The 10819-nt window shown below is 36.2% G+C and overlaps 2 protein-coding genes across 2 annotated transcripts; one reads left to right on the forward strand and one right to left on the reverse strand.

Moving 5' to 3' along the window:
• The first annotated feature begins 3219 nt into the window (after positions 1-3219).
• LOC124408122 lies at positions 3220-5953 on the forward strand. The gene is made up of 5 exons (XM_046884839.1): positions 3220-3484; positions 4201-4710; positions 4800-4888; positions 4987-5205; positions 5550-5953. Exons 1-5 carry the CDS (start codon positions 3353-3355, stop codon positions 5836-5838), a joined length of 1239 nt encoding a protein of 412 aa, XP_046740795.1. The 5' UTR covers positions 3220-3352; the 3' UTR covers positions 5839-5953.
• Positions 5954-6574: 621 nt separating this feature from the next.
• Positions 6575-8598, reverse strand: LOC124408123 (DNA-directed RNA polymerase II subunit RPB7). Its single transcript, XM_046884840.1, has 8 exons — positions 8465-8598; positions 8271-8380; positions 7901-8060; positions 7787-7837; positions 7652-7717; positions 7067-7138; positions 6962-6995; positions 6575-6846 (listed from the first exon to the last, which is right to left on the reverse strand). The coding sequence occupies exons 1-8, from the start codon at positions 8474-8476 to the stop codon at positions 6833-6835; spliced, it is 519 nt and encodes a 172-aa protein (XP_046740796.1). The 5' UTR covers positions 8477-8598; the 3' UTR covers positions 6575-6832.
• Positions 8599-10819: the final 2221 nt, after the last annotated feature.

Genomic DNA, 10819 nt, shown 5'->3' on the forward strand with positions numbered 1-10819 from the left:
TGTTTTCCATCCAACTTATTCAGATACGTATAAACAACGTTACGGCTTTCGATTATAAATGAAATCAGGAAGGATAATCAAACATAAATTTTACACAACTTGATTAATTCAGATGAAATCCTAGTCAAGAATTGAGAACATTTATTGATAGTAATTGTAGTACAATCATGTAATTCCCTTTGAATAATTCACTACTTCGAGCTATGGAATGTCAACCATACGAACCGTATTTATAAAAAATTGAAAATAGTCACCACTTGTGATAAAATTTTATAGAATTCACTACTGCCTGTTAGTCTTAAATTAATCTAAATTAATCGAAGATCTCTCCAAAAATTATCCAGATCTTTCGTTACAGGATACTGAGAACGATCAATTCTTGCCAGCTGATACAGATACAGCCTGAAAAGAAGAGAGGATAAAAATTGCTCAACTCTTCATTAATTTAAGAAGAATTAACAACATAAATGAGATTTGACATCTACTACCGAAGCCTTTGCTAATAATTTGTTAATTCTTGTAACTAGATAAAAATCTTTTCAATTTTTCTAACCACTAAATGGGTCGGGGTGAAAACTTGCAAGAAATCCAAAAACACAAAGTTTGAAATATTGAATTTTAAGAGATGCTACAATGTGTTCATCGCTAAACTGATACACAAATAAGTCAAAATGTTGAAAGGTTGGAGTATAGAATTGGCGCGGGCGGAAGAGGAGGCGTGTGGTCATCGCCTTCCACGCAGCCGGCGTCGATAAAGCACGTCCTCGTCCTCCGCGTTGCACCTTCGCCTTCTTCGTCTTCTTCGCCTTCGGATTCGCATTCGCATTCGCCCCGAGCGTCGACAGCGACCTCTGCGTTCCTCCGGGGGCGGTAATGAGCTCGTAAATACCCGGAAATCATCGCGGGCGTCGCGGCGCAATGCATACATGCACCTCGCCAATGTTAGGTACAGCTGATGCAGCGCGACACCCCTCAGGCAAAACTTTATTCACCCGTGAATTTGAATTTTCGCATATTCATTGTAAACCACATCATTCATCTGCGATGCAGTATAATACACGTTACTTTTCTCTTTCTGAGACTGTATCATGGATTATTCCCTCATTATCAGACAAGCATTACTATTGTTGTGATCGTAGGAATGTTGAACAATATGACCGGCATTACCGGAATAAATATTTTAAACATTTCACTCGTTTGTTAGAAATAGTAATAAATGATAATTATTCAAATTCACTGAAAATTTGCAACAATTAAAACAGATTTGCATATTTATATCTCAGTTCTTTGTGGTTTTTTACCGTCGAAAAAACTGAACAATTCTAGGCATTGAAATTTTTCGGAATGAATTAAGACCGGCAAAAATGATTAGTTTTATTTCTTGTAGCTCGAAAGTGAAGAAAATTGTTATTATCGTTATTTGAAAACGGCTAAACCGTAGGCAATAAAGATCTTGCTAATTGGGTACAATATATTGGTAGAGAACTCGATTTCGGGAATTACAGAGACTACTTTCGTTGTCGGGTGATCCACACTGGTTGCCGTTTCCGTACATGTACCGAATTCGAACCCTGTTAAAAACAGGGCACCCACGTGGCGGAACAGTTTGTGGATATAGAATTGATGAGACAATATCTGTGTACAAGATCTCGGGACGTACGGACGCTGCAGGGAATAAAATCGACATCCAAAGTCCGAACACTGATTGAAGTTACTCGTTCCTTCGAGAAAGAACAGGGTCAAATCGCCCACGTAGCTCTCTGTCTGCAAAAAAAGTTTGGTAGCAATAAAAATAAAACCAAAAGTGAATTTTTTCGCCTTTTACCGCTGTTGATGTCTTCGTTGTGATCGCACGATGCAAACTGTGAAGCAAATGATGATGGAAACAGCTGTGTAACTTATATTTATCAAGAAAAAGAAAATTCATTCTAACGTTATTAATACAATTTCACATCAAGTTCGTATTCCAAGACCAGTTCAAGTGTATCCACTATACGTAGTTATATTAACCGATTGTAGAAGTGGACTCATCCATACCTACGGAAAGCCCACCCCACTTACGATTATAAAAACCAGTGAGTAATGTAATTTTTTTACGTCGTTTTTTAACTTTTAAATTTCGAACTCTGAATTTATGCGTCTAAACTTTTCGCCCAAGCAGTGAATCACTCTAAAAATTTATACAGTAGATAATAGGCGACGTCTGTAAGAATTGCTCCTATCGTTTGACGAGTAGGTATATGAATCTTCTGAAAGCATGATATTGTAGAATGTATGAATAAAAAGATGACAAAACAGGATAATAACAGATAGGACTATTGTGTTTTATCACATTCTTTATTCATACGTAACATTCTATGTCGCGTGTCTAATACGATACAGTCGTCAGTAACTGCAACATATGTAAATTTTTGACCTTGTGAAAACCGTCAACAGATTGAGTCGCGTAAATTTTTTAGACTTGACCTTATCATACTATATATACTATATGTATACTATAATATTCGACTAAAATTATATCCGCTACTTTCACCGTTGAACTAAAAAAAAACATCGAACATAATTGTTAGGTGGTCAGGCTAAAAACCAATCGTGAGCATAATAGGAAACTAGTCGTTGACAATGAAGTTTATCGTCGTTGGAAGAATTTAAACCTCCCGAACGTAATAAATTTAAAAACGGTTACTCCTAGGCAAATATTCGTGACCAGTATTCTGCCGGTAAGTAGACTAGAGTGAACCTGGTATCCTATCGATCCAGTAGCTTCTTTATCCCCATTGGGATAGCTGTTTTTAAGGGTAAGATTTCATGGGCAGCAAAAAGTAACAGCAGCAGTAGCGATTCAATGAAAGTTACTAGCACTTCAGGCGTAAACAGCAGAGCAGAAAATTAATGAGCAACGCTGCTGCTTGCTTTAAAATTACTAGAACAATGTTAGTAACATTTAGTAAGTTACTAAACTGCTGCTTCTTTTTACTGCCCATGAAATCTTAGCTTAACAGTTCTCAGTCAACAGTAAATTTCAAATGAACGCTGAATTCGAAATTCAAAAATTCTCTTCCCGCGTTCCGAAAGTCGAGAAAATCGTACTCGATTCAACACTTCGACATGTTGCAGGTGAGTTTCAATGTATCGATACGGAATGAATCGTCATTCGTTGTCGCCGCTGGGATGCTCGGATCTCAAGTAATATCTACGTCCATGATCTACCTATGTTCGAACATTCTGTGCCTCGAATGTTCTTCGAAACAAAAAGGGAGAGGAAAAGTGAAGGCTGAAAAGGAGAACCGAGAAAGAAGGAGGGTGTGCGCGTGTATTGTCGTCTGTCATAAGCCGATGTGAATAAATAACAATGTCTCAGTGCTTTCGGAATATATCTAACAAATTCACAACTGTTAACTCTCTGTTAAATACGCGTAAGCATGTCACGCAGTTGGACAAGGAACTGCCACACCGAGTCAAACCTTCAACGTTTTTGGAGGAGGTGAGGAAACCGATTAAAGTGCCGAAAAAACCCTTGACACTTCGCTAGTACCTTACTGGATAAATCAAGGCCAGTTTTACTCATGCTTTGTTCTGTGTCTGAACCGGCTTGGAAGCTGAATCGAGCCGACGACTCTATGCCGAAAATTTAACCTCACTAAGCTTACATAACTTTTATTCTCTATTTACCATCTCGTACGGTTAAGACATGCTCGCCAATGCTTCGACGCATTTCATGCAACATATTTGACTCGTGAAATGAATTTTATTCAAGCAGTTAGGTGTTATTTTAGCAAACTAAACGTCTCCGCCCCAGTCAAAAGAGACATAACCTCAAAATAATGGATTGCAACCCCTCGAGTATAACAGTATTTGAGTGACCGAACGTACACACATTAAGTCAGCTTACCTTCGTTCTTCATATCCGTGAATCGAATTTCATCTCCGTTGCAATATGATTCATTTTTATTCATCGTTCTCCCGGGAGATTCCATCAAAATACGCCTAATTTTCCCGGCGATAGAGTTACAGGTTGAGAATTAAGGGTCTGTGAGGTATATACGATCATTTTTTGAAGACAAAAAAAAATCTCTATTTAAAAGTACATACAATTGTCCATAAATATTTACCGACTTTCTTTCTTCGTCATCTGAAAGGTATGGAAAATCTTTCATTTTTAATGTACCGTAATTTCACCCTTTGCTAATTTTTTTACAGTTTCTCAACACAAGAAGCATAACGAGCAGCACAACAGATTGTTCGAACTATAAACTGCAGAGTTCGGCAGCATCGTCCCTAGGCCTTTTAAATACTTGCGATGCATGGCGAGATGCGTGCGAAAGAGAGGAGGAAGTGGCAAGAAAGAGTCAGCTTCACGGAAATTGCAAAACTCCAGTTTCCCTGAATCCAGTAATCTCTAGCATGAAGCGGTACAAAATATCGCCGGACGATATCGTAGCAACTGGCAATCGGTGGAATGACCCAAACTCGTGGTTGGCATATGAAATCGAGTCTTCAGAAAAAACTTACACCAGATTTTCCAATGGCATGGCTTTGCTCAAAACCAACGAATCCATTCTCTCAGAGTATGAGAAAAAAATGATCCTACTTGCAGACAGTAAATTGAACTTGCAAGGAACAGAAACGCCTAAACAACAATCTCCCAACACGGGGGGCAGCCCAAGCAATGAACAATTACAGCTTATTTTTAACGCTCTTCGAGATCAGGTAGGATGTCATTTTTTACAACAAATTATCTATTCATCTTGATTAAATATACACGGAATCTTTATGTACATTATTTTGCCCTATTGCAGTTACCAAAAATATTTTATACTTCCTTGGACTATTCAATATATCATCGTGACATAGAGTTCATCAACAACATTAGAGGTACTGTAACTCGGTAAGTAATAATCCGTACCGTGATACTGTACAAATGTCTGTTCCATATACGTGAACAGAAACACATTGTTCTGAATCATCGATTGCATCCTTTTTCAGAGGTGTTGTACCCTATACGAAACAAGTGATTTTGCTAAAGACAATGGGAAATTTGAAATTTGCTTCTGTCAATTTCGACATACTAAAAATGACCCTCGATCCCGAGGATAATTCGATAAAAGTTCGTTGGAGGATAAATGGATTTTCTGGATTGAGAGCTTTTGTTACGTTTTGGAAAGTAAAGGTGTGGAACCTGAAGGAAACCACTGAAAACGAAATGTAAGCTTGGCAAATATTTATATTTTTCAATCGGCAAGACATATCATTGACATTAATTTTTCTGTTCCAATAATTTATTGTTTTAGTCTGTCTCAAATCAATTCGAATAAGCAATTTCAACCATATTAACTAATCTATTTTTTAACGACGCTAGCTATATATTTTATTTGTCAATCTTTATCTACTGAAGTGAGATTCATGAAAAAAAATTATCCTCAAGTTCCTTAGGAATCTTTTTATATAAATTGTATAATATTTTGCATCAGGAATGGATTTGATAATTCTGAAAAGATTGAATTAATTTCCCAGAATTTGGAAAGACATATTTTGACTATTTCTTTTAGCTGGTATGACGGATTCTCTACATTTTATGTAAATGGTGAGGGTCTAGTTTATAAACACGTAGCAGACAAAGTGATGCCTGATCGAAATGAGACTCCAGTAACTAAAGACCCATCTGGAGTTGCGGCAAAACTGGCTCTGTTTTTGGGTTTATTAGTACCAGGTGAAATGATACCTCAAATGTACCTCCTGAGACCTGTGTCAAGGCGATATGGTTCATTACTCAGAAAGTTACGAGGAGATACACAGTATGTAGCAACAAATTTATTACCGTTAGAAAAAGTGAAATAATTTATTACTGTAATAAAATATTTAAATCTCAAATTTGTCCAATTTTGTTCAGCCCTGAGATGCTTCAAACTTCAAAATATCACTAACGGCTTGTATGTAATATTGTCTAGCATCTGATTCATGTAGCTGGCTGCGATTTATACCCTGCTATGATTTTTCAAAATCGTTTACCGAATGTAAAACAATGATAACACAATTCCGAACGATTTTCACTTATAAGAGCAACAGGTATTATATGATGACAAATTGGGTGTTTCATTAGTAGAGGCATTAACTTTTGCTTCTAGGTCGATTTGACAAAGTAAAGCTCTAGTGAATAGGTAAGTTTTAGTTTAGTAACCGGTACACCAAATACTTGGAACATACAGAAGTATAATTAATCCGTCTGAGATTCAAGTTATCAAGAGTGAGTGACGTTCGCAACAATTATTGACGGTGAATTTTGTATCATATAAATCCAGTTTGTTGTTAGATTTTCATTACGTAGATTACATAATTTATTAAGAAACTGTGATGGTCAGATGACAGAATGTAGTCATTGATAAAATTCAATGTAAGAAAATTTACTTACTTGTTAATGAGATACGTAGAGACCGCTGAGCGTCATCTATAGCCCGCGAAAAATAAAACTTATGTTACTTGTACCCCGTGTCTTTGATTAATATTACTCCACTCATCCTATATATCTAATCCATGAAATCATTTCACTTCCGCACATATAAATGAAACAAATTTCCCCGAGATAAAAATTTATTTACACGTAGAATTGAAAGGTAATTCCTAACTTAAGTATCTTATATTATCTTATTACCAATTTGAACCATTGATAAGTGATTGAATTTATCACAAATTGGACATTTAGATGAGCCTGCAAACATCCCAGGATCAATTGTCACACTCTTTCTTGGTTGCCACTACCTTCTGTGCAGTAAATTATGTCAGTCCATGAATCAGGTTGTATGTTACATTTTTGGAGTACAGTAATTACGTCCGATTACATCACCAAACCTAGAATCCATGCATTCAAAACTAAATGTTAAAAGCTAACATTCAATTTACAGTAAGGTTACATAAATTCGAAAACGAGAAAAGTTTATACAGAATAATCCAACCAGAATCTTACCAAGGAAATCATCCATAAGGGTACCAATGGCAAACTGAAAATGATCAATAGGAAAATTAATGAAATGAGCACTGTGAAAAATTCTTTGTAAATCTATCTACTCACAATCCCTGTTGCATCAACTCTGGTACCAACAATTTTTAATCTTATTTCGTCATCTGCTTGAATTACTACATCCTGTAAGAGAAAGAATAACAAATTGATTATCCTTAGACCCTTTCAAAAGAAATCTTACTTTCATTTACAGTGATGAATATCCTAGGGAAATTCGATGAGAAGAAATAAGATTGGGAAATATTTCTATGAAGCACTGATGTCGTGTACATATTATTTTAGTTATTCATTGACATAATTTTTTCTGTCACTTTGATTGTACCAGACGCATTCCTATTTTTGTATAATGTAAAGCACCTAATCCACTGCGAAAGTTTGCCATTCTTTTACAATGAATAATAAGCATTTCATATTCTTTGACAACAATGGCTTATACTCAATAATAAATTTTAATAGAAGATAGATAATATCACAAGTTGAAAGATACATTTATCGGATTCAAATCTAAACATTATTTTATCGTTTACCAAAACTAATGTTCACAGTTTTCTAAGACTACATAGAACTTGTACAAGCAACAATATTATTTCTACAAAACATCACATTCCAATATCAAATTTTAAATAAATTTCTCACCTCTTCCTTTGACTTATAACAAGGTGGATTGACATTTGGACAAAACTGCATGTCGGCTGGAATGGACTGAAATAAAAGAGAATGAAAAACTGGCTTATACGTCAAACGAAAAATAGAAAGTAAAAGAGTACTCACGTGATGAGATATGAAACAAGACAAAGGTCCTATTTCAGCGAACATACCAACCTGCAAACATAAGATATATTATTATTATTGAACCTTACATATCAACGTAACAACTTGTTATACCTTGTTGACTTGCGTTACAACTGCGTCCAAAACCTCTCCTTTGAAAGGACGGAAAACAATAGCCTTATACTTAACAGGATATACAACGAAACCTTGTCCTGGTTGAATAATACCAGCTCCGATATTGTCTATCGTTGTCACTGCGACAACAAATCCGTACCTAAAGAAATTCAAGATGAATTTGTTTTGAAAATGAACAGCTTGACGCAATGAAAAATGCTATAATTTATCAAATTATAATAATACAAGCCGGTCCACTTTATTCGTAATGTTTTGGGGTAATAAATACGATCTGCATCATTTCAACACTGTACCTAATCGCAATACATATTTTCGAAAGCAACTCAATCAGGTATTAATTATCACATACTTTCCAGTGCACGTTCCTTCGACTTCGGTGTAAAGCTTCTGTTTCACTGTGTCAAGTAGCTGAGGTCCGAAGTATCTGGGATGCAACAGGATTTCATGCTCCAATGATATCTGCAATACAATTACAACTTTGAGTCAAATGAACTTGAACTGAACACATTTCGATGTGAATAAAATAAGAAGAAGATAACCTACGTGATAAAACATGTTGTTTTTTTAGCTTCGTTAACTCTCTTTAATTATCCAACCGATTAATTTCTCTGTATTTGCAAGATATCTTTAACTCGAATACCCTACTCTTCCATAAACTGATTCTGACACGATCTGTCACTTTGAGGTTATGTTTATAGGGGTCGCGCCGCGAAATATGGAGCCATGCGAGTATCGTTGAAGCAACGCGGCAGCCCAGCGCGGGAAATTTTCTACGCATGCGCAAAAATCGTGCTCGTTTGAAATTGTAGCGCGTAATATTTCATGAAAAATCACGGCTCGTGTAAGTAACATTATAATTTTCCGAATGAAGTTTCATGCACTTCATAATGACTCGAAATTAAGCGTGTATATTGACCGTAAACACGGAGCAGTCAATCACGATGAGCGCGGACATACGATCCTTCCATTCACAAACTCAAGTGGAACTAGTGAGAACTAGAAAGAAATTAAATTGCACACCTAAAGAGCCACTGAAACGTTTATAACGAAAATTGGTACGAATCTTTGGTGTATCCTATCAATTGAAAAAATAAAATATATCAAAATGTATACATTGCGATTAGTATGTACATTTCACACTACTTCGAACATAATTTGAATAATAATTTAACCTATACAGTCGTTCAAATCAAAAACTTATTCAAAATTGAACAAATCTATTTTTATTACAGATCAGTGAATACACTGAAAAATAATAAAAGATATAACGCTAAGTGATGTCGCTATCGATGAATATTTTTCTAAACACGTTGAACAAATCTACGCTACTTCTAGCCTAGATTTCATTTAATTCTAGATTTCATTTAATTTAAAACTTCATTTAATTTGAAAATACACTGTCTTGGAGGAATCGATGCGATTCAATGGGTTAGAATACATCGAACGAACGCAATTTTTAACATTAACAGGCGTTAAATTTTCTGTACTTAAGCTCGCAGTTGTCTCTAATCATGCGGAACTGTACCACCGGAGAGAGGAATTAATTCATAAAAGTACGAAACAATTGAGAAAAATGACAGTCGTCTCTATGAGACTATTTCCTTGTTTAATAGCTTCAACTGATAAACAATTTTCAAATATCGTAATGAGCGGTTTTCTGTTATGTAAAGAAAAATTAACTCGTACATCATCTTCATAAGTGCTATCGGATATGGCAGAATTTCCCCACTATTGCACAAATTGGTAAATATAATATATATGTCTAGCTATAAGCCCTTTCAATCCAGAACTTATGTGACAATGCGATGTATGTATGTGATAATGCAATCATCTTGTATAGACATGAATGTCAGACAATTATTCCTATTTTAATTCTTTAGCTCCGCTGTGTCAAGTTCTTTTCACTAAAAAAATAAAAAATAAAAAATATCGAATGGCATTAAGCTGTGGTTTCACGTCAATGATTTTCGCTTTGTTATAAAGTTGACGTGAGAAAATCACGTGTCAATAGATTTATTCAGTCATTCATTTAAGCAATTTGTGGTTTATGTTGCAGATGAAGATTTGACCAACAGTTCTAAATCACTACTAAAATCATGGGAAAACCAGTACCAAGAACGTCGGCACTCGTCGTTTTGGCAATCCGAAAACTGCGAGAGGCCCAAGGTTCCACTCCGCGGGAGATAATGAATTACATAACCACGGAATACGATGTCTCTAAGCCGACAGTTAAACGTCAGGTGAGTGAATTTTCCTGTATTTAGAAATATACTTTCAGAGAAAAAATATGACTCATTCCAAGGCATGACTCATTTATGGGCAGAAAATAAAAATGCAATGACAGTAATAGTTATTTCGGTTACCTGCTTACATACAGATCAACCATTTTGTCTCGTGTTATTGGTAAAAAAAAATGTGGAAACGTGGCCAAGCAATATGACGCTGAGAACTGGGCTACCAGAAAATGGTTTCAGATCAATTATGCGAATAGAAAAGTAAAGATAACATATCACTAAGTTACGAGGCTTTAGTTTTTACACCTGCAATCAATACGCTGCAAAAAGTGGGGTGACAGTTGTTTTTGAAAATTAAATATGACCCAGTTAGAGCAATACACTTTTGCAACCAAATGCCACGGGGCCAAATTCTCACGGCAAATTTTTTCCAAAATCTACGCAGCTTCAAGCAGCGCTGAAGCGAGGAGTGGAGTACGGAATATTGAAGCGTCATCACGGGCACTACACCCTGAGCACTGATGCCTGTGGGGTTCCAATGACGACGGCGGGTGAAGGAGGGCTGGTTGAAGCCTGTGGAAAGCGGCGACGCAAGTACCGGAAGTGCAAGAAGTCACGGCGGTGCGCCCGTGGCTGCACCCGGAGGCGACGGAAGAAATGCGGC

The sequence above is a fragment of the Diprion similis genome, chromosome 7 (genome assembly GCF_021155765.1).
Source record: "Diprion similis isolate iyDipSimi1 chromosome 7, iyDipSimi1.1, whole genome shotgun sequence".
Taxonomy (NCBI): domain Eukaryota; kingdom Metazoa; phylum Arthropoda; class Insecta; order Hymenoptera; family Diprionidae; genus Diprion; species Diprion similis.

Coding starts and splice junctions, on each gene's coding strand:
- LOC124408122 (XM_046884839.1), top strand. CDS start 3,353: ATGTCTCAGTGCTTTCGGAATATATCTAACAAATTCACAACTGTTAAC. Junction 4,711..4,799: donor TTAACGCTCTTCGAGATCAG/GTAGGATGTCAT, acceptor GCCCTATTGCAG/TTACCAAAAATATTTTATAC. Junction 4,889..4,986: donor ATTAGAGGTACTGTAACTCG/GTAAGTAATAAT, acceptor ATCCTTTTTCAG/AGGTGTTGTACCCTATACGA.
- LOC124408123 (XM_046884840.1), bottom strand. Junction 7,838..7,900: donor TTGTAACGCAAGTCAACAAG/GTATAACAAGTT, acceptor TTATGTTTGCAG/GTTGGTATGTTCGCTGAAAT. Junction 7,139..7,651: donor GTTATAAGTCAAAGGAAGAG/GTGAGAAATTTA, acceptor TTTCTCTTACAG/GATGTAGTAATTCAAGCAGA.